This window comes from Micromesistius poutassou (genome assembly GCF_964030765.1).
Source record: "Micromesistius poutassou genome assembly, chromosome: 7".
Classification (NCBI taxonomy): Eukaryota; Metazoa; Chordata; class Actinopteri; order Gadiformes; family Gadidae; genus Micromesistius; species Micromesistius poutassou.
Window position 1 is genome coordinate 8,951,810 of NC_140277.1, and position 23,323 is coordinate 8,975,132.

The 23,323-nt window shown below is 43.9% G+C and overlaps 1 protein-coding gene across 2 annotated transcripts; it reads left to right on the top strand.

Moving 5' to 3' along the window:
* Positions 1–8,754: 8,754 nt before the first annotated feature.
* Positions 8,755–23,075, top strand: LOC311350591 (phosphatidylinositol 3,4,5-trisphosphate 3-phosphatase and dual-specificity protein phosphatase PTEN). Of its 2 annotated transcripts, XM_084470657.1 has the most exons (10): positions 8,755–9,543; positions 13,247–13,331; positions 13,439–13,483; positions 14,109–14,152; positions 15,123–15,361; positions 15,595–15,736; positions 17,970–18,038; positions 18,579–18,745; positions 19,216–19,602; positions 21,579–23,075. In XM_084470657.1, the coding sequence occupies exons 1-10, from the start codon at positions 9,465–9,467 to the stop codon at positions 21,762–21,764; spliced, it is 1,443 nt and encodes a 480-aa protein (XP_084326783.1). In that variant the 5' UTR covers positions 8,755–9,464; the 3' UTR covers positions 21,765–23,075. The 2 variants fall into 2 exon arrangements, with proteins under 2 accessions (XP_084326783.1, XP_084326784.1); XM_084470658.1 differs by lacking the exon at positions 17,970–18,038.
* Positions 23,076–23,323: the final 248 nt, after the last annotated feature.

Below are 23,323 nucleotides of genomic sequence, written 5' to 3' on the forward strand. Positions count from 1 at the left end.
TCTTTTATAACTTGCTTATCCCCAGACATCTAAAGTTCCATTCAAGTTATTTCAGAGTAAAATTAATACAAGTGAGACAGACTTTACATTATATATATATATATATAGCACGGAAGCACATGGGACATCCAACAAATAACTAACTACCATTAGTGACTAGAATAATTTCATCACTTCTAGACTGAATTTAATTAATGCATTCCATGGTTACCAGTAAATATACCAATAAATACCAATGGTGAAAATACACATTTTCACAAACTTCCCTTTGCCCAAACACAAAAGTGCCTCATTCAAAAACACACCAACAGTCAACATTCAGCAAAAGTGAACTATTTAATGACTGTTTAATGAGTTACACAGTCATGTATTCTTTACATGTTTTTCTTCATTAATTTCTTATTAACTGATTAACTGTTAGTTAATCAGTTGGTTTTCAAAACGTTTACAGACATTTGAATTACTGACATATAATAAAGACAGTGAAATCTAGAGCTTGTGCTCACTACTAACCTGTTGTGAATACTGAGTCTGACTGCTGAAGTGTACTGACTTACCTGTTGCTCTGTTGTCATGCGGTAAACGAGGGGCGTTCAAGGACCGTCAGAAAGTTTAATTTTTATTTTTTTTACCAAAAAATTATATTCGGAGCTAATTAAATAATATCCGGGGCTTTAGCCCCGAATAAAACAGCCTAGTGACGCCACTGGTATGTATTCAAAGGTCGAGCTCCATCTCCCACATCCGTCAAACGGTCCCTGTATGCTCCGAGAAGAGCACTGCTCCTGCAGTTCCGGCTTTGTCCTGTATGTCGTCCTAGGCACGATTAGTCGTCATTGTAGTCTCAATTACATCACCTTTTTGTTTTGAATCTGCGCGCGGAGGCTGCCACACACAGTCATTCTCGCGCACACACATACACTACTCGTAAAGTCATGTTTTTTCCCATCGATTTGAAAGTTAGACTATTAAACATGTTGCATTCCATATGGCCTGATTATGTCATTATTTAAGCTACATAGCTTAATGCCGCTAAGGACAGGATCTCACAGAGCCTGCTCCTTCGCTGTACATTTTCTCCAGCCGCAGTCATAGTTTGGCGACATGGCACAGTGTAATCTGGCTTGAGAAATGCGATCAGATCGCGGAACCCCTTCACCTCGACTACGCTTATGGGCAGCATATCTCCGGCTATAATTTTTAATTGGTTATTTTGAAAACAGAAAGTTGTTGCAACGTTTTGAAAAAACCTGGTCTGGACCTTGACGACCCAAACTATCGTCCGATCTCCAACCTTCCTTTCCTAAGTAAGATCCTGGAAAGAGCAGTGGCTTCCCAGCTCCAACATCACATGTCCCACCATGAGCTCTTTGAACCCCTCCAATCAGGCTTCAGAATTCGACACAGTAGTGAGACCACCCTCACTAAAATCACCAACAACCTTCTTATTGCCGCCGACAATGGCCTCATCTCCATTCTTATCCTCCTCGATCTATCCGCAGCCTTTGACACAGTGTCCCATTCCATCCTCCTTACCTGTCTCTCTAAGCTCATCAGCCTCAGGGGCTCAGCTCTCTCCCGGTTTCAATCCTACCTTTCCAACCACAAACAATATGTCACCCTGAAAGATGCCAACTCCACCCTGGCTCCAGTCAATCATGGCATACCGCAGGGATTTGTGCTCGGCCCTCTCCTCTTCACCATATACATGCTCCCCCTTGGCCAAATTATTCGTCACCACGGTCTCAGTTTCCACTGCTATGCTGATGACACTCAACTATACATCAGCACCAAACCCTCCACTCAGCTCCCGCCTGGTCCACTCATCAACTGTCTGCAAGAACTAAAAACCTGGATGACCTCTAACCTCCTCAAACTGAACAGCAATAAAACTGAGCTCATGGTGGTGGCCCCCAAGCCACTGCTCAGGAAGGTTGGGGATCTTCTCCTGGAAGTTGATGGCTGCTCCATCACCCCATCACCCGTAGTCCGCAACCTGGGTGTCATCCTGAACCCCACCCTATCATTCCAGTCCATTAATAATGTCACAAAATCTGCATTCTACCACCTGAAGAACATTGCACGACTCAGACCCTCACTCTCAGACTCAGTTACTGAAACCCTGATCCACTGCTTCATCTCTACCCACCTGGACTACTGCAATGCCATACTCACCGGTCTCCCCTCTAAAACCCTGGACAGACTGTAATATGTGCAGAACTTAGCTGCCAGGGTCTTAACTGGCATTAAGCCCTGGCAGCACATCACCCCCACCCTGATGCAGCTCCACTGGTTACCAGTCAAGTTCTGCATTAAATTCAAAATTTTACACCTCACATACAAGTCCCTTCACGCTCTGGCCCCCCGTTACCTCTCTGACCTCCTTCACCCCTACACCCCCCTGCGGTCCCTCAGGTCCTCTGACAAGGACCAGCTGGCAATTCCCCGCACTAGACTTAAGACCTTTGGGGATAGGGCCTTTTGCGTGTCCGCCCCCACTCTGTGGAATCAGCTCCCCCCCCCACATCCGCTGTGCCCCTTCCGTGGAGACTTTTAAAAAGCACACGAAAGCACACCTTTTCTCTGAGGCCTATGGCCTCTAACCCACGACCCCACCCAGCGCCTTGCGCATTTGCACTCTCACTCACTCACCTACACACACACCCTCACCTCCCACTCTTGTGAAGCGACCTTGAGTATCCTGAAAGACGCTATATAAAATCAATTTATTATTATTATTATCACTTACTATTAGCATGAACACACCACGGTCCACGCTGCCTGCTTGTTCTGGAACATTCTGATAAAAAAGCCAGAAGTTATTCACAACTCAATTATATTTAAATACATTTAATACAATTACATTTCTTGATACTACATCAATGCATAGCACATTTCAAGGCATATAAAAGTCCAACATTTCATCACCTATCACCTTGTTTGAAACAAATGCCCAGGATCCTGACACTCTGTGTTGCAATGGTGCTATAAAAGACAAAAGGATAGCATGCTGAAATACACAATTTAAAGAACTCACATGATTGTGATGTGACGTGACCTTTGTGGGCAACATTTTAAACCATTTAAGCTTGCTGTTCCATGCTTCATTTTGAATACCACCTTGTCCATCAGCACAGACAATCAATTGCCTATTAATTGGCTTCCATTATTGGTTTAAGTGGAGCAACAGTGGAGCAGGTGTGCATAGTATGACTCCAGGCTGTGCTACCTTGATCGCCACAAATGTACTTAACTTAACGGAACATTCATTTACGGGAACAATTAACGGTTCCTCAATATAAGACTGAAAACTGAACATGGATAAATAATGCCTCCATAGCCACTAAGCTTGGAGAAGGAATCAAGAAGACGAATCCTCTTAAGTTTAGGCTTCAGGACCTGTAAATTATACTGTAATAAACCTACAGTTTAGCTTCATAACAACAACAATTATCTGCAATAAAACTTATTTCACTCCTCATTACATGTGAATGAGGCTTTGACGTTCAACACTCACCGACATGATAGACTTTCAGTCTTCCATCTTCTCAACCGCAACTGGAACAGGTATGCTAAAATAGTATTGTGGGTGGGGCTGGACCTTTCTAGGCAGGGCTGGTCGTCCAGCCACGCCTTCCCGCAGGCCGCAGCCGTTAGCTTCTCAAAAATGGTTTGTCTATTTCAACATATTCTCGAGGAGATGAGAAGTAGCAGTTAGTGGGCGAGCAGGAGGAAAGGGGGAACAGAGTGAAAATGAGACAGCTCTTTCAGCGTCATTCAATTTAACGTCTACTGTTCAACTCGCAGAATCTGTCTTATGACAGTCGAAAAATCTCCAAGGCACTTGCTGTATGGTAACTTCCGGAGCCAAGTCCAAAGTCGCTCCGCTGCTTAGCCTACTGCATATTGGGACCATAGACTTGCATACGACTTGCACAGTTGAAACAATGGCGATGGATGGGAATTTTAAAATATCTGGAGAAATGTTTGTGCGTGACAGATCTGAATGATGTCAGATATTAGGGGTACGATGCAGTAAAGAGAATTTAGATGCATTAAATATGGCAGTATAGAGGGGGTGACTCCAGGACGCTGGTTTCATTGTTAAACCCTCAGGAGGTGTCGTGGGCCTAACTTAACGAAACATGGGTGAAAGAGGGTGCCCACTTGATAACCCCAATGAAATGCTGCATACTGCTGTTAGTTGGGCCATTTGTCTTGTGTTTTTCACCATTGGTTGGTAGCTTAGTGGCCAGCGTGCTTATGAAGTTGGTTTGGGCAGGGGCTTCTGAATATGTGATTTCCTTGAACAAGGGATTATAACATCTGATCCTGTGTATTAATGAAAAAATAGAGTAGTAGTAGTGTGCTTGTAGCTTCTTAGCTACAAGCACACAAGGCTTGTGGAGCCAGAGGACCAATGCTACCATCTACTGGCACCATACAGAGAGTCACAACACAGCCACAGTCGGCCCAATAATGGCAGTCAAGCCATTTGCTTTTGGCATAAGTGTCTTACACTTATATGTCATACACAAATACACAACCCCCCCCCGATTAACCCATGAGACCCCCTGAAAGCCTCAAAAGCAAAATTTGAAGGGGGTCTCAAATTTCGTAAAAAAAAAAAATATATATATAGCCTATATATATATTTTATCGTCACTAATGGTAATTTAAATGTGTATAAGCTCACCATGTCCAATATTCAGAATTTTAAACATTTATTCACAAATATCCAGCCAGTCCTGTGCGCGTATGCAAATTAGCCATGTGCGCCAAACAGAAGAAGGGCCCTATCTTGCGCCCGGTGCAATTGACTTTCTACACCGACGCATGTGTCGTTGCTAGTTTGCACCCGGCGCAAAGCTGATTTTCCCCAGCAGCAACCAGGCATCACTACACTACACTACAAAGCAGGGGCGTGTTCCGGCGCAAATTATACTTGGTGAAGTACAAAATGAAGCCAACGCCAAGAATACTATGAAATAGGCTACTCTGGACGCGAACTCGGGTCGCGCGTATCACAGGGTAAGTGCTAGACCATTCACTCAACGGCTGAATACTGATACCGCGATAATACATAGATTTGTGTAAAAATGTGTTGAACAAATAGCCACAGTATTAATAGATAGCAATTCATTGAATTATTTCATTTGCGTCATTTAATCTTAGACCCTTAGTGAAAATATACGCTGTTCGTAGTACTTCATATATGTACATTTATGACAAAATTGTGAGGACTAGGCTTGGCGGAACCTTCTGATGGTACAATTGTTGCTGACAGGTGGATTTCTCTGAAACACCGCTCAAGTTAGCCTGACAGTTAACCTGCTCCCGACCAGGTTAGTTTGGTCGGATAAATTGCCATGGTTACTTAGCGGAAATTCCCTTAAGTGACGTTCATGGAACGCAACTCTAGCTGAAAGAAGCCAGGCTTTACGTTTAGCTTGATGGTTGTTTGGTCGGATAAGTTGCCATGGTTACTTAGCGGAGATTCCCTTAAGCCACATTAATGGAACGCAACCCTAGCTGAAAGAAGCCAGGCTAAGCAAAATAAGCCCGGCTTTGGGTTTAGCTTGGTTGATGGAATACCCCCCAGGTCCAAAAAAAAAACATGCGTGCAATAAAAAAATAAATAAATTTTGACCTGCGCGCATGTTTTTTTTTGACCTGCGCGCCCAGGTCCAAAAAAAAACATGCGCGCAGGTCAAATTTTTTTTATTTATTTATTACATTTTAATTTATAATTTTTTTTAATAATTTTTCAATATAATTTTTTAATATTTTTTTTTATATATATATTTAAAAAATCGAATATTTTTTTTAATATAATTTTTTTATCATATTTTTTTAAACATTGGAAACATTTTTTTCCATAGGGCTGCATGAATGAACATGAATGAAGTATAGTAGGCTATGTCATGCGTTAAAATAATAATAATAATAACAATAATACATTCGAGCAAAGTATGTTCCAGGCTTCCAAAACAAAATCTAGTTTTAGGGTAAATGATTGGTTAAATTATTTGGGAAAGAACAGCGGTAAGTTGCACTTTTAAATCAATGCATCTGCAAACACCGTACAGCAAACACATATGTTCTTGACCCAGACATCGTGTACAAGCCTATTACTTTTAGGATTGATGAGTATTTGATCGTGAGAAAACATAGTTTTACCGCGAGTGAGTGTTTAAAAAAATGAATGAATGCGGGTGATGCTTGGTGCGCGTGTGTGCGCGTCCGTCTGTCTAAACACACGCAAATTAAACACGTAACGCATAATGCAGTCCATGGCGATGTATATTAACAGGGGGACACATGCATATTATGAACACAAGTCGACAACGATAATGTATACAATACTGGTAACAAACGATGTTTGTTAATGTATTGCCGTATATCATTAAATAGACCCACAGTTGCGGCCATCGAGGACCGCGTCCGCATATGTTTTAAGTTGTCTTTGCCGCAATTTACATGACGAATCAGTGTTTCTGAAGTTGGAGAAGAAAACGCTATTCCATGTGTTAATTATGCCTATTATTTGGCCATAAACTGAGCCATTTGAAGTTTGAAATTCATGTGGTCATGCATCTGTCTCAGCGGAGACTGCAAACGCGCTGTCAAAAATCAACTCGTCAAGTCAAAATGCGCTGGCTCTTAAAGGGGATGGGAGATGCCACTCTCATTGGTTTATTGCATGTTACGCCCAAAACACAACTACGGGTTTCAGCCCAACCCATTTTAGATTTGCGCCAGGCGCAAAGCTCATTCATCTCGCCATCATAATAGCAACAGCGCCATAGAACCGCCCACAAAGTACTTTGACTTTGCACCTTGACGTCTGCTAAGTATGCTATAGGCCTACTGCATGAGAAAAATTTAGATCGATATTGCGCAACAATCGGGAGATGGGGACCCCCCCGAATATTGAAGGGTATTTCGCACACTGACCATGGCCTATCGCAAATACTATCCCATCCGTACAAACGTCCCTCATGTCGATTCTCTGGGATTAATAAAGTATATTGCATGTTTATATTGTTGCTATTATCGAGGACCACAGTGGAAATTAGTTCAGTGCTGCTTTTATGTGTTTTCAAAAAAATTCTAAACAAATCAAATTAAAATTATATATTTTTCTTCAACTTTACGATGATATAGACCTATATTAAAACAGTAATACACCTGAGTTGTGTATGTCATAGTCTGACTCGGTTATTTTTGTTATTTAGTTTCCATTCTCCACCTGTCCACAAGATGTCCTTAGACTTTCCCCCTCACTTTACAGATCCTGCCACTCCCATCTGAAATCTCTTCATTCCCCTCACCTGAGCTTCCCTGTCAATTATATTTCTCATGTCCCTGTGTCATTGTTGTTCCCTTGTATTTAGACTTTTATAGGCCAGTTGATGGAACTGAGATTTTTGAAGCTTCTTCTTTCTTTATTAAAGCCCCTTTGTTACATTTTCAGAGTTCTGGTCTGCATTTGGATCCGATCCCATTCTGTTCCTGCTGCCCTGCCAGTGCCACCACTTCTGTCACAGTAGTGACAGAACTAACCGACCACAACGATGGATCAAGCAGATGGATTAATGGGAGATGAAATTTATAACTGAAAATATACTCCCCTGTGCATCATCGGTTGTTTGGGGAGGACCCCTAATCGTGAGTACAATAAGGCAGCTCTGAGAATGGCACAATGCCTGCTAAGCCTTGGCTTAGGAACATGTTACCTGGGTGGGCTAAGGACATCCTCAACACCCCTTATACTTAATCTGATTCCCGGCCTGCTGTCGACCCACAGTCAAATCTCAAGCGGCCGATTGCCAGTCAAGGCGAGTCTGGTTGTTTTTCTCGCTCCCAGGATCCACGCCGTCTGCCTGAGATCTCCTGTTATGCCCATTTCAACACCCAGGCCATCCACCTGAGGCTTTTGGCTTGACTTAGGCTTTGAGGCCACTTTCCCCTGAATCCCTCCTCCAGATCTTCTCCACCCACCCTGCTTGGTTTTCTTGACCGGCCACGTCTGGAATCCTTTGTCCCTGGCACCTGCACCTCATTCCAACCATTAACCTCTCCCATTATATACCATTTTGCTTAATTTGTTCCTTAGTAGGTTTGTTATATTTCTAATGTCCCTCTGTCATTCCCATATCTTTAGCCTTCTCTAGGTTAGTTCAGGGAACTAAGGATTTTATTATTTATTTATTTATTAAACTATTTATTACACTCCTTGTCTGCATTTGGATCCTATCCCTTTTTGTTCCAGCACTGACGGTGTGTAATTATATCCAGGTCATGATTTGACTGATTTCATTTCCATTAAACTGGCAATAATATAAAACAGACTCATATATTTTACAATGTGTTATTGTACAAGCCATGATGTCTAAAGGACAGTTGATACAGTACAGAATGGCTATATGTTAGAAACTTCCCTAATTAAAGAACCACGTGATCACTTTTGACAGACGGGGATCGCTTGCCCACTGAGTGTGTCCTTCCGCAATCGAACATAATCACAACGCCTCTACTGCGAATGTCAATTTTTGACAAAACAATAATCATATCACCCGTGGCAAATTTTATACTCTACATTTAAATATCTAAATACAACATTTTCTATCTGATATTGTGTGTTAATAGCAGGATGGGGTAGGACTATTTCTTGGAAGGCGGTAGGATATGTGCTATAGAAGCCTGGCCTGCTCTATCTTCTTTTTTCCTCTGGTGGAGGCCGTGATGGGAGCCTGAGAGTCCCGCCGCAGAGACCCGAGAAACGATGATTCCCCGGGACCGAACTGTCAAATCGAATCGCTGCAGATCTGTAAAACTTGTATAGTTCAATATACATTCAAGGTGGAGCCTGTCACTTCTTTTTCCAGATGTGTTTTTGGCGATCTGTCGACTATAATGTTGGTTCGCTAGGAGGCTTTTGGGTCAGAAAGGAGCCGTAGCTATTGTCGCTAGCTAGCTGTGCTAGCTAGCTGGTTAGCTAGTGCGCTAGCCGAGTCGGGAGTAAACTGGACACGGGCTCTGGGAACCGGTGAATTTTGCACTTCGCTGTCAATCACAGCAGCAACAATTAAGCTATCCTGCGTGGACCGAGACAGACCTTTTTAAAGCTGTTTCACTCGAGGGAGAAGTGCATGCATTGTGTGCGGGACTTCTGCCAGACTGAATTCGGAATTGGGAAAAAGTGGGGCCTGCGCTGAGGAGCAGAGCAAGGCCCGTCTTTATGATCAGAAGAAACCCTTCTAATCCCACACAGGACCACCGCTAGCGCCGCTAGCCTGATCGTCTTTGCGAGGACCTGCAAACATTCAGCCCCGGCAGCGACCAACCGACCGACAGCAAAAGCCATCTCCTGGTTCGAGTGGAAAAAACGGACGACGAACATTAGATAACTCGCTTCTTTAATTTTTAAAATCATACAGACTCCAGTGCGTTGACACACAATGGCCGCGATTATCAAAGAAATGGTCAGCCGAAACAAAAGGAGATACCAGGAGGACGGCTTCGATCTGGACTTGACCTGTATCCTTTCATGTATTATCATTTCCATGTCTTAACACCGGCCCCATGCATTGTATGCCTTGGCTTCCAGCACCACAGCCAGGGCATGATGACTAGAGGTGAATGCCTGTGCTCTGCAGCTAGCGCGTTAGCTTCCATGCTGTTAAGCTGGACATTGACTGCTAGCTTTTTGGTTAGCTCACCAAGTAACGCATCATTGCTGTTATCTTTTGGATCGATCCAATAAGTACCCTGCATAAATGTAAAAATTGCGACATTGGGCTCGTTGTTGTCCTGTTTAAATGGAATTGCACATCGATTCAAGTATGCACCACTTGCACACCGATCATCCAGCTGTGACCATTGCCTGCACAACTCGCCAGGGTTTCAGATGGTCAGTTATAATAGTATTACGTCGCTGCTTCTTTTACCTTGCGAAAAGTATATTGTATACTTTTATTCCCTTCTCACTGTTCACTAATTATTTGAATGATGCAGCCAAACAAATATCCATTTATACAAACGTACGTGTCCTCGCAGAATATCAGATATAATCTGATGCCATACCTCCAAGGCAATGATTGCATTATTGAAATGCATGATTATATGGGTTTCAAAACCCGCACCTGACCTTCTAAAATGTATCATCTGAACTGTATGCCAAACGTTGGTGCGAATTGGCCGTTAAGGAAATGTTTTGGTTGATGTTGACAAATTGGGCACTACAACGTATCACGACGTCTACTTAATGGGATCCATTAAGTGGGGTAAGTCGGATAATTATTCAGCGAAGGTCACCCTTCTACTCAAGTGTCTATTTGGCAGTTCAGGATACTGACATCATTTACCATGGACATCTTTTTAAAATTGAGTCTCCGGTGTCTTTGCAACATTGCTGTTGATTTTTGTCTAATGGCAGTGATGCAGGCAAATAAGCTAAAATCAATATAATTTCCGGTAATTTTTGTTGGAAACCTAAACTAAATAATTTCTCATCACTTTTGACGTAGCCATAGCGGGCGCATTGTCTCGTATGTATTATGGAGAGTGGCTTTGTTGCATAGGGGATGGAGGTAACGTAGTATATAATTGTAAATGGACGACCCTTTTGAGTAGGCCTTGCGGGAACTGCAAGGCCTACTGGCCCAACTGGGGTCAGTATAGAAGGAAGGAAACCATGTATTTTGGATAGTGGATGTGATTCTTTGTTGGCTATATAAATGAGTAATGCATGGAGTTGTGAGTTGAATCTCTCAGACTAACTTGTCGGGGGGTGGGGGGGTCATAGGTTGGTGCTGAAAGCTGCTTCTCAGTTAAGTTTGGACGTCCTTAAACTATCCCATTATCATTTTTGGCACGGTATCCCGAAACAATATGGTCCCTCTGCAGTTATGTAATGTAGTATAATAGTTCTGGGAATGGCCCTTAAAATAGAGTACCAGTGATCCTCTATCAGCATTGCTGCCCTAGTGCTCTCTCCTCTCTTTTGCTCTCCATCTCTCCTTTTTGCCCCTGTTTGTTCCTACTCCCACTCTTTAATTCTCTGTCCCTTCCTCCCTTCCTCTCCTCTCACTTGACTCCTTTCCTCAGCTTTCCTTTTTTCCTGTCCTCCACACCCCCTCCTCTGGGTTCTCCCTCACTCCCACCCAACCACTCCCCCTCCTGCTCTCGGTTGTAGATTTGGCATATGCATGGAGCTAACTGACTTCACAGTGAAAGGCGTGCCTGAAATGGCTTTTTTTTTTTGCGTCAAGCTTCCGTGGGGGGGGGGGGGGGGGGATGGGGGCCGTCCAGTGTACGTTTCCTTCCAGCTGCAGAAAGCGAGAACCCCCCCCCCCCCTCTGCATGCCCTGGGCTGATGCTCTCCTGGGAATACTGTAGTAAAAAAAAAAAAAAGAGGGAAGAAAAATAAAACAGAATAGTCCCCGACTGGAATTGCTGTGCCACTAGGGTCCAAGGGTTAGGGTAGCTTGGTAAACACACTTGGATTCTTGGTTCCTAGTTGGCTCCATATAATACCAGAACCATAGTAGAGAGTGTAAATGATGGCTCAAGCCCACATCTGTATTTGTTTGTGATGGTAATGCTCTGAGTTATATCTGTACGTCGTATGGACAGTGGAATTGCATAGATTTTTGGATAAATAAATGTTAGTTACAGTTGACTGTCATGCTAAGGCTATCACAGCAGACAAACCATCCCATGCACCAATCAGAGATGGAACAACTCAGAACCACACACATTGTTAGCATGCAGCAAAAATTGACAAGATTTCCTCCTTGACTCTCCAGTGGCGTTTGTCAAAGCTTGTGGATCAGTTTACTAAACCATTATTGCGTAGCCAAAAAAAGGTTGTCGTCTGAAGGAGCGGCACAAAATATGGGACTCGTCCATTTAGAAGTGTTCCACCTATCTATTTATGATTCCGTGACCAGGAAACATAAGGCAAAGCCTTGCCCTTTAGTCACAGGTTAAAGTGTGCCTCAAGCTGCTCGTGTCTATGCGCACGCCCCAGTCACCACAGGCGTTGTCGCCGTCATGCCAGGAGTACACGCGCACCAACTCAATTACTCTTTTCCGAGGCAATGTGACACTTTTGGGTTGCCTTGAATATCCCGACATAATTGGTTATGATACCCATGCACCCGTTATCCCCGTCAGTCATGGCACGAGGGAGTCAGGCGCTGGAAAGGTGTCAAGTCACAAAAGGAGGCGGGCAAGGTGTAGCAGGGTAGGGGGTGGGGTGTTCGACTCTCAGCCCATAGGCCGTAGGTTCGATCCCCATAGTGCTGACTCCGGCATCCTCAAGCAGGTTTGTCGTTTTGGCTCAAAGCTAAATTACTTGTTTGTTAATGTGGTTATGCAATTAAGTAATATTTTTTTCTGAAAAACAATCCATCAATTGAAACCAGCTTCAACCTGTCGGAAAACGACTTGGGTCCCCTCCATCAGAACGGCGATGCCCTTTGTTTCCGTTCTAAAGCTACAAGGAGAGTGTGATAGGCCCAACGTTGGCAGTATGATCTCAATATAACTTGTGAGCTCTAAATATACCCGCAGGGCAGCCAGTAGAGAGTCTCCTCCCTGGGCAACATGTGGGCCCGGGGCTCCTGCTGAAGGACTCTAGTACCGCTTAGCTTTCTCTCTTGTCTCCCTTTCTCTCTAGTACCTCTCCTTTGCTCTCCCCTCTCTTTCTCTCTAGTACTGCTCTCAGTCTCTCTTGTCCCTCTCACTCGTCTCCTCTCACCTATTTCTTCCCCCCCACCCTCTTCTGTCTCTTTCTCTCTCCCCTCTCTCTGTGTGGCATGCCCTCCTGGGCCGTCCCGGCCATCTGTTCCAACACCAACACGCGCAGATTGATCCAAAACGCTTCCTTTTCCCTCGCTCTTGTCTATTCATAAATATTACCATGATCCGCCCCCCTTCCCGGCATTTTTTTTTTTTACACGTGCTGAAATTCCGTTCACGGCATGTGTCTCTCGCTGGGAATTTGTATTGTTTTAAAATGTTTTTGGGTCAGTGTTGCGGATGTGTGGGTTTGTACATACATTGTTCACGTATGACAATCTTTTGGAACTTGTATTCTTAGTGTTCAATATGGGATTTTAGCGTGCCTTGGTGTTAAGTGTTTGTGCATGTATGAGGTATTATGATTATCTTGCCTTTGTACACACACTGGCATACCTGTACATGGCAGTGTATGATTCCTTGACCTCCTGAACAGATATATATCCAAACATCATAGCAATGGGCTTTCCTGCAGAGAGACTTGAAGGCGTTTACAGAAACAATATAGACGATGTAGTACGGTGAGTGATTCCCCTGAACCACCTGTCCTGAACTGCACATGATTGCTGTCATATGTGTTGTCTTGTCTACCTTTGGGCTCAATCATGCTCTACTCTTTTCCTCCTAGGTTTCTTGACTCAAAACATAAAAACCATTATAAAATCTACAACCTGTGAGTATTGTTGCACCCTCATCGCCTTGTTTCACATCGTGCCTCCTTTGGGCTTTACTTTCAGTGTTTTGAATCATTACTTTGCTAAGCAAACCTTAAGACGTAATGCACATAGGCTCCTGCAAGTGAGACAAAATGCAAAGAAATAACTAACAAAGATAAATGTCACTTCCTGTGCTCATACCAGCTAATGGATCATCTGAAGGGTGCTAAACAGTTTTGCAGAAGCCAGCTGACATGGAAACAGTTACCTACCTACATATTAGCAAACTGATGTGAAACTTTAGCAATACGCCCACTCAGGAGCAGTGGTGCGCTCTGAACCTTAAATGGTTTGGAATATAGCCCATTGGCACATTCACTGCTAATGCATTATTAGCATCAAAACTTTTATATAGAAATCTGTTCAGTTAGTTTGGTTTCAAGGTTTAATTTTGTTCCAAACTATATTGTACAGCACCACAGGATGGTTCTCAATAAAAGTGCTATTTAAAGTGAAATCCAGTATTTTTATGATGGAAGACATTTAGTATTTTTCTATATTTTGTTAATTTTAGACTTCGAAGTCATTCAAGAGTCACTTCTTCATCACTGAACAGACGTATTGTTTTACTTCTCTATTCAGCTGTGCAGAACGACACTATGATGCTGCCAAATTTAACTGCAGAGGTAAGTCCTCTCCACCTTCCCCTCATCGCCCTCTCCCTTCTCTGAACGCTCCTGTGTAGATCAACTAATCCTAGGATCCCCCAAATCTAAAAGAGAAAACTCTCCCTGTCGGAGAACATGGCTAAATTAAGGAAATATATATTAATATTAGCCTAGATCATATCTGTTATAATAGACCCTGTTATAATGCAATGTCCCTAATTAATGCAATGTAATTGGCCCGCGACTTTGTCCAAGATTTTTTGGCCCACTGTATATTTGAGTTTGACACCCCTGGCCTAGATCAATCAATTTCTGAAATGGGTAAATGGGTTAAAACAAATGTTTTAACGGAATAATGCTTAAAAGAAGCTGAAGCAATATGTGGAATAATGAATGAGGCTAGCCTACTTCAAATGATCATGAAACTAAGAAGGTGGATTGTACAAGTTTCAATGAAATCGCACAGCACTATTATAGACTACTAACGCTATTCAAGAACATGCAAAGAAAAACACTTTGCAGGATGAACAATGGCCATAAAGAAAAAAAGGCAGATATGCTGATCTTCTTCCAGAACTGTTAACATAACGCTTGAGACTCTTCTGCAGCCCAGCTGCGAGCACAACCCAGTTGTGTGGCGCTGTGCCACGGTCTTTTCTTTTGCTCTTAATTGTTTATTAATTGATGTTTTTATTTGTTCTACATTTCCATTTTCACAATATTGTGAATATTGAGTCCATGTGTATGAGGAAAAACAAAGTAATGTCTTGTTCTTAATTTGTAATTTATTTATTCGTAAAGAACCGATATGACTACCATTGAGGCCCGGATCAATAAGCAGTATTGATGAGTAGCAGTAGTAGTGTCAAAATCGAAAGACCTAAGAAAGAAATAGGGGGTCACAGCCCTCAAAAATAAGCTACACAACCCTGCCCCCTTCCTCACCCCCCCTCCCCTCTTCCTCCTCTCCTCCATCCCCCCCCTCCAGTTGCACAGTACCCCTTCGAAGACCACAACCCGCCCCAGCTGGAGCTGATCAAGCCCTTCTGCGAGGACCTGGACCAGTGGCTGAGCGAAGACGACAATCACGTGGCCGCCATCCACTGCAAGGCGGGCAAGGGCCGCACGGGCGTAATGATCTGCGCCTACCTCCTGCACCGCGGCAAGTTCGAGGAGGCCCAGGAGGCACTGGACTTCTACGGCGAGGTCCGGACGAGGGACAAGAAGGTGGGTTGATTTAAAAAAATAATAATAATAATAAATAAAATTAAAAAAATTACATATTTTATGGGTGTGTGTGTTTCAACTGACCTTTTGGCGAAGTCAGGAGAAACAAGGTCGGTGGCTTTTGTTTTTTGTCACTTTTCTTTTTATATTGCTTCAGCAAAAGCACCCACACAGATGGGTCACAGCATGATAAAAGTTTTGGAGCCCCATCTTAACACCTCTACTCCTCCTAGGGAGTGACGATCCCGAGCCAGCGACGCTACGTCTACTACTATAGCTTTCTGCTGAGGAACCACCTGGACTACAAGCCCGTGGCACTGCTCTTCCACAAGATGGTGTTTGAGACCCTGCCCATGTACAGCAGCGGCACCTGCAGTGAGTCCCACGCCATCTCCCGCTCCCCGACCGCCACCGTAGCTCTGAAAACACACACGCACACACACACACACACACAAAAAGCCACACATTTCTGTCAGCATTGGACACACATGGCTTGCTCGACCACGCTAGCCTTGGTATTGCTCAATGTCAGCTTAGCCCTGAGTTAGCTTAGAGTTGTGTGAGCGTGGCAAAGTTTTTACATGGTAACATGTTGGCATGGTATTGTGTTAGTCTAATGCTATGTTAGCTTGATGTTATCGCTGCATTAGCTTAGCGCAGAGTTAGCTTGACGCTGCGTTAGTGCTTTGGGTTAGCTCGCCACTATGTGGACGGGTCTTCCTCTGTGACTGAATCAGCCGCAGCATTGCTTAACCTTCCACCTAAAACTACATTAGCTATCCTGAGTAGGGTGGATGGAACTAAGTGGATCGCACCACTGCCTCCCTCCTTTGCTTTGGTCAAACCTGAGCATTTCATGATATTGGCATTGGCATCCACACAAAGAAGCAGTGATGACTCTTGCTGTTCTTTGAACAGGAAGGTAGTACGTCTCTTTTCTGTGCAGAAAACAATTACTTTTTGAACGACTCAACTTTTTATTTGTCATTCTTTCAGAGCTAGGATATTAACAGCCATGACCAACACAATTAAAGATCCTTATCGGCATGACCAACGTTTTTTTGATTTCCTGCTTGTAGTAAGGAAGGAGTAGCAGTGTGTACATTGCATTCAGTCGCATGCCGTAAACATGGACAAGCCCACAGAGCTGTCCAGTTGCTTTGCGTGGCATTTCTTTCTAGTATTTGAATTTGGCACGGTAACTCTTTTAATAAAGAGATCCATGTCGCTGAAGTGACGGCAAAAAATAAATGTAACAATATGTATCAGGATGTATACTCTGACCAATCGCAACATTAGTTTCACTGCCTTGTGTTGTTTGGGGTATACGTCTTGTCTGCCTATCGCTGGACAAGACATTGTCCCTTTTGGTTGTGTTGTCTTCAAGCGAAGCCTAGGATTGTTCACGGTATTCTTTCTGTTACCTGTCTGGGTAGTCAGTGAATCAACTGAAATTCACAATCTTATATCTGCCATCTCTTCAACTTGGTTTTGTGGAGTCGCATTCAATTCTGAAGATAAGAAAACCACTGTTCTCACCAAGAGAGCAGATCCCCTTATCAATACACTCTCCCCGTATCAATACGCGGGTCACCTTGCAGACTGTGGTTAGGCATTAGGTTGTCACCTCCGATCACACTCACATTTCAGACTGATTTTGCGCCGTGTGACCTTACCGTCGCCGCGTGCCACTTTCTTCTCACGATACTGTGCATGCGTGTGTGCCCCCGACACATGATGTGCGCCGAGGTGTGAAATCTCTGAATCCGTTTGTCGCTTGAACCTCTTTCCTGTCTGTGGCGTTGCTTGAAACCTATTTCCTGTGCACTTGATCTCTCCATCGTCCTCTGTCCATGCCTCCGCTCTCCTTGACACCCTGTGTCCGCACCTTCCCCCCCGCCCCCCGACCACCCGTGGGTGCAACTAACCGCTGTGACCTCATTCACCTTGCTTTTAACTCGCCATTCCTTTTTTTAATTTTATTTTTTTTACATTACAAAACAAGACCCCTATTTTTATTTATTTGGATCTGCCCACTAAAGGGTCAACCTATTTTTGTAAATTGACTATTTGTAGGTCAGGCGTAGTTCAACGGAGGCGTCCCATTTCTGAATTTCAAAAGTCAAGAATCATTTTCCGTTTATGTTTTGGTCGTTGTGATCAAGACCATATCCTCATTTTTATGTCTCTGTCCTGGTATGAAATCTGTCCATATCATACCATCAACCTCGTCCACTCATCGATTTTAAATAATCCCATCGAAGAGGGTGTGTGTGTGTGTGTGTGTGTGTGTGTGTGTGTGTGTGTGTGTGTGTGTGTGTGTGTGTGTGTGTGTGTGTGTGTGTGTGTGTGTGTGTGTGTGTGTGTGTGTGTGTGTGTGTGGCTGAGCGTGTGTTTTTTTATTTTATTTCAAGCCGTGTGGGTGCAAACCTGACATGCTGTGCGTGTGTTTGTGTTGGCTTTTGTCTGTTTGTTGTCTGTGCTTGCAGTGTGAAGCCCCTTGCCCGCTCATGTTCTCAGTCATGACCATGTCCCGTTCCCCACACCTCTCTCTCCGTCAGGGGACTCCCCCTCACTATGTATGACCATGTCCCTCTCTCTCTCAAAGGGGACAGTTCTGTTAAAAACCGGAGCGAGCAGATCCCGCAGGGCTTCAAGAAAGGGAATTGGCACTGGGGTAAATGAGCCTTTTATCAATGTTTTTATGTTTTTATCTATTTATACTTTCTATTGGGGCCCCAGAGAACCACCAGGAAGGACTGTAGCTTGTAACTATTTAGTCGTTCAGCAGTGAGGCCCACACCCTAGTTCCGTTAACGTTACCACCATATTCTACAAGACCTACCCACCCCTCAAGAGGAGGGTTAAAAAAACGCTTGGCCGTTGCTTTCCTCTTAGTCCAAAGCCTTGACTTATCTTGATCATTAAAATATGATCCCATCTCCTTGGTCCTGGGTGTCTTTTAAACATGTTTACTGTCTTTCCTTTCCTTACTAAATTGGAGCTAACTGGTTTTTATTTGGTTTTTAGTCTTTTTTTTTTTTTTTTCCTTAATTTCTTGTTTTGCATTTAATGGGTGTGTGGGTTTGCTTGTTCCTGCCATTCCTATGGTACTAACACTGGTATTCTGTCTGGTCCTCGGATCTTCCTCCTCTCTGTCCCGCATCACCCTGACCAACGCGCGACCCTTGCATGCGACGGTATCTTCTTCTTGCAGACCCCCAGTTTGTGGTGTACCAGCTCAAGGTGAAGATCCACACCTCCAACCCGGCCCACACACGGCGCGAGGACAAGCACATGATGTTTGAGTTCCCCCAGCCGCTGCCCGTCTGCGGGGACATCAAGGTGGAGTTCTTCCACAAGCAGAATAAGATGATGAAGAAGGTGGGCTATCTTTTTCTCTTTTCCTCCACCCAATATTTGGATATTCCATTTTTCTTTTTTTTCTGTGTCCTATTTTGGAACTTCTACTATTTTGGAACTACCAGTCTTCCTGTTCGTTGACTGGTAGTGGCCGAGTTTGTAATGCTGATGGCCAATAACGCACTCGCAGAGCAACGTCAATAGTTGAGACAATTATGAAGCAAAAGAAAGTGAAATCAGTTTGCTTTTATTTGCGCCTTTCTACTATAAGACCGAAGATTATTAATTCATTTGTGAGACTAAACTTAATCAGATAGGTTTTTACTCGTATAACAAATGTAGACATTAAGTTTGTTCATATAGCAGTCCATTTTCATCCAAAGCAGCTTGCAGTGATAATTATTTTGGTGGAGTGAGCACTTTAACATCTAGCTCTCTAGCCACTCCTCACTCCTTCTTCTTCTTCCCGTTTGCTTGTTTTTTTATTTTAGGATAAAATGTTCCATTTTTGGGTCAACACCTTTTTCATCCCGGGGCCGGAGGAGAGCGAGGAGAAGGTGGAGAACGGGACTGTGGGGAACGACCTGGACGGCCTGGTGCCCCAGCAGGCCGGGCTGGGCCTAGGCCAGGTCCCGGTCCAGATCCCCACGGTTCCAGCTCCACTCCCGGGTCCGCTCCAGGGTCTGCTGCAGGGTCCGCTCCAGGGCCTGCTGCAGGGTCCGCTCCAGAGTCCGCTCCAGGTGATGGGCCCTGGTCCGCCCCAGAGTGTGGAGCGCCGGGACAGCGAGAGGGACTACCTCATCCTGGCGCTGACTAAGAATGACCTGGACAAGGCCAACAAGGATAAAGCTAACCGATACTTCTCACCAAACTTCAAGGTGAGTAGAGTTCAAGACCCGGCACCGTGGTCCAGAGCTCGGATGAATTTATACATATGACACATACACTTTTGGTGTTAACGTCGTGGGTGAGGCCTGGAATGATTCAACCTGAAGGCTTTGTGCTGCACTAGCTGCACATGCCTTTGGATAAATTCATCCTCCAAATGACTTGAGTGAGATAAATATCTAGATATGTAGATGGATAGATCTAATGTATTGTCAACATATATTTACATATATACATATCTTTATTATATAGATATTCATCTGAATGTTTGTGCGTGTGCATTTTTAACTTCTGCAAAATAATATTGCGAGGTGAATAATGGCGTGGACTAGGAATAACTGCAGATGGCTGTGCTCTGGGGGCGGGGGGGCTACAGTGTTGTGCGTAACAAGCGCTTGGTAGCCAGCTAGAACAGGAAATGTGGGCAGTACAAAGAGAAGGGCCTAACTGACATTTAGCAGATACAATGACTAACGCACAGACACTGCAGCGGCAGGAAAGACTCTTAATAAGTGAATCGCAGTCACATTACAGTAGTGTTGTCCACCTATATCATAATCTGACCTTATAATACTGTACGACTGTGTCACGATTAGATCTACAACACTGTACCACTGTCGGCAGTAGATCTACAGTAGTGTACAACTGTCCTACGATTTAGATCTACGTTAGTATGCCACTGTCACGATTAGATCTGCAATGGTGCACAACTGTCACAATTTCATCCTCAATGGTGTACATTTGTCATGATTAGATCTACAACAGGGGGTCATGATTTCATCTACAATAATGTACAACTTTTGGGATTAAATCTTAAGTGTACAAATGTGTCACAATTAGATCTAAAATAGCGAGCCACTTATCATTGGAACTGCAATATGTGCAACTGATTTTTTTACATGTTTCATACATATTGCATGTATTGCATACATATTTCAAAGTTTTTCCCCCAAGTAAATTTTTTGGTCTGGTATTAACAGCACTCAGGTCATCTCTTCACATAGGTTGCATTCGAAGACGTCCCACTTTCCGTAAAATATATTTAATGTATAGCCATGTTTTAAGAGGGGATGATGAAAAGCGTGTTTTGTACATGTGTGTGTACATTTAACATGTTTGCTTCATGTGGAAATCTGTGGACATCTGTGGAGTCAGGTTACTCGACAGCTCTGCTGTTATTTAAATATGATCAATCATCTTTAAACTGATAATCAAACCATCCAATCGCCAGCGAGTAGCTCCTTCATATAAATCAGATTCCTAAAGTCTTGTTTGATTACTTTCCTATTTCCAAACACATTCCGACAGGCAAATGTTTCTCAGATCTTGAGAAACCTGGTCAATGTACAACATTTGACAAAAACAAATAACATACGTTTCGGTTTAAAGCCAGTGCTGCAGGAGGCGGGTGATTAGACTTAAACAATCCTGCCTCGATGTCTAAACTACAGCGGTAACGCCGGCTATTACAAAAACACCTCCAGTATGTTTGGCAGACAACAATCTGAGAGAAGCCCTCCCCCCAGGCCCCTTGGCTGGACCACCCAACCAGAGTGTTATTTCCTATATGCTACTTTTATGCATGGGGTTCCCCCTCAGCCTGTAAACATACATACTGAGAGCACAGACATATAGTCTGCCCGTTGCTGCCGCTAGTCCTGGTAATACATTTCTAGTTCTTCTAAGAAACTATTTCCAGTTTATCCTGCTAGTATGAATACTATCACTCTCCTTCAATGTCACTGAATCAGAATCTGAAGTAGGTTACACATGTAAGAAATTGGTCCTGGTTATGTTGGTGCTAGAAACAATGAAAATAATTATACAAAAATAATAAAAGTGTGCAAATGTTGATACGGTATGGGAGCAAGTGAATGTGTGTGTGTTTGTGATGTGCAGCAGTGCTTCCCATTCAGTAAGGCCTGTGCTCTCTCTCTCTCCCCCGTCTCTTTCCTTACTGCTGCAGGTGAAGTTGTACTTCACCAAGACGGCGGAGGAGCCGTCGAATTCGGAGGCGAGCACCTCTACGTCGGTCACCCCCGACGTCAGTGACAATGAGCCGGACCATTACCGGTACTCCGACACCACGGACTCGGACCCGGAGAATGAACCTTTTGACGAGGAGCAACACACACAGATCACGAAAGTGTGAACATTTCTGTTTTTTTTTTTGTTTTTGTTTTTGTTTTTTAAAACGGGAAGAGAAGAAAATGTGCACCGGAGAGAGGAGGAAAAAAGGAAAAAAAACTTGAATACAAACTGAAAAGAAGAACCATTTCTCTTTGAGTCCCGAACCTTCCCTGTACGGCAATAGATTATCATCATGTCCAATGCCAATTTTAGGGAAATCAAAAAGATTAATATCCTGACCAATATATTGTTTTTATTTTTTAATTTTTCTCTTTTGGCACGGCCGTGCGAGATATTGACACTGTCGCCCCGTGGGAAAAGGTGCTGTAGCTCTAAAAAAAAAAAATGAAACGTGTTTATATATAAGTATATACATATGTATATGTATATACGTATATACATGCATTATATATAATAACTTTTTTTGTGTCAAAGACAATGGAAAGAATACCACAATCAGGAGACGGGGAGTGTTGAAGTGTGGGAGAAGTAAGAATGATATACTAGGAATATGCTGCTCCTTCTCCTGTCTAAACCAAGGCCAGTGCTGCAGTCACTTTTGTTTCCCCCCCCCCCACTCTCCCCCTTCGCCCATCTCGCCTTTGACCTCCCACCCCTCACCTTTAACCTCCCTCCTTGCCTTTCCTCCTCTCCTTCCACCCACTACTCACTCCTCTCCCTCCCTCTGTCCCTCCTCCCATTGACAGTCACCCATCTCCTGCTCCCCTTACGCTGCGTTCACACTGCATGCGTCCGTTGACGGATCTCCTTGACTTTGCATGGGGCGCTCTCGACATGCATCGTGGGACCGTCCGTTCCGTCAGCTCCGTTGCCTGCGTCAAAAAGTTGAGAAATGTTCAACTTTTCAAACAGGTGACTGATCCGTCGGCCAATCAGATTGCGTTATGCAAATACACTGTCCAATGAAATCGCCTTTGTAATACAACCCGGGAGAACACATGGATGTGTCAGAGCCCCCGTCCGTTGACGGACGTGTGCAGTGTGAATGCGGTGTCATCTTCCCTCCTTCCTCTCCCCTCCCTTCTTTCCTCTCCTTCCTCCTCTACTGTGAATGCTTCTCGTGCTCTTGGCAGGCTGTCCCATGTGACGCGTGGTCACTGCAGTGCAAACTGCATGCGGGTGATGGGCTGGGGGATGGATGGGGGAGGCGGAGGGACAGTGGTCAGGGGTCATAACGAGGCTGTGATGTTTCAAAGCATTGCCATTCCTTTCCCCCACCCCCACTGTGTATACGTTTAAATTATGCAGAACAAGGCATCCCCATGTAATTGTCAATGTTTTTTTTATCATAAGATAATAAAAAAAAATATAATACACAACCGCAGGGAGACAAGTGTTTGCAATAATGTCAACACTACATTTAAAGGACAATAGTGGTGTGCATGTATTGGAATTGGCGTCCATCCCTAATAAATGTATGCAATGTTGTCTTTTCTTAAAGAAAACTGGCCTTGAGGTGTGTCTTGTGCGTGGAAGTCCCTGATGCCTTCGGAGTTGTGAGAACTCCTAGTGTGCACACTACGCAGCTTGGGGAATAGGTTATTCCCCTTTCCCATCAGC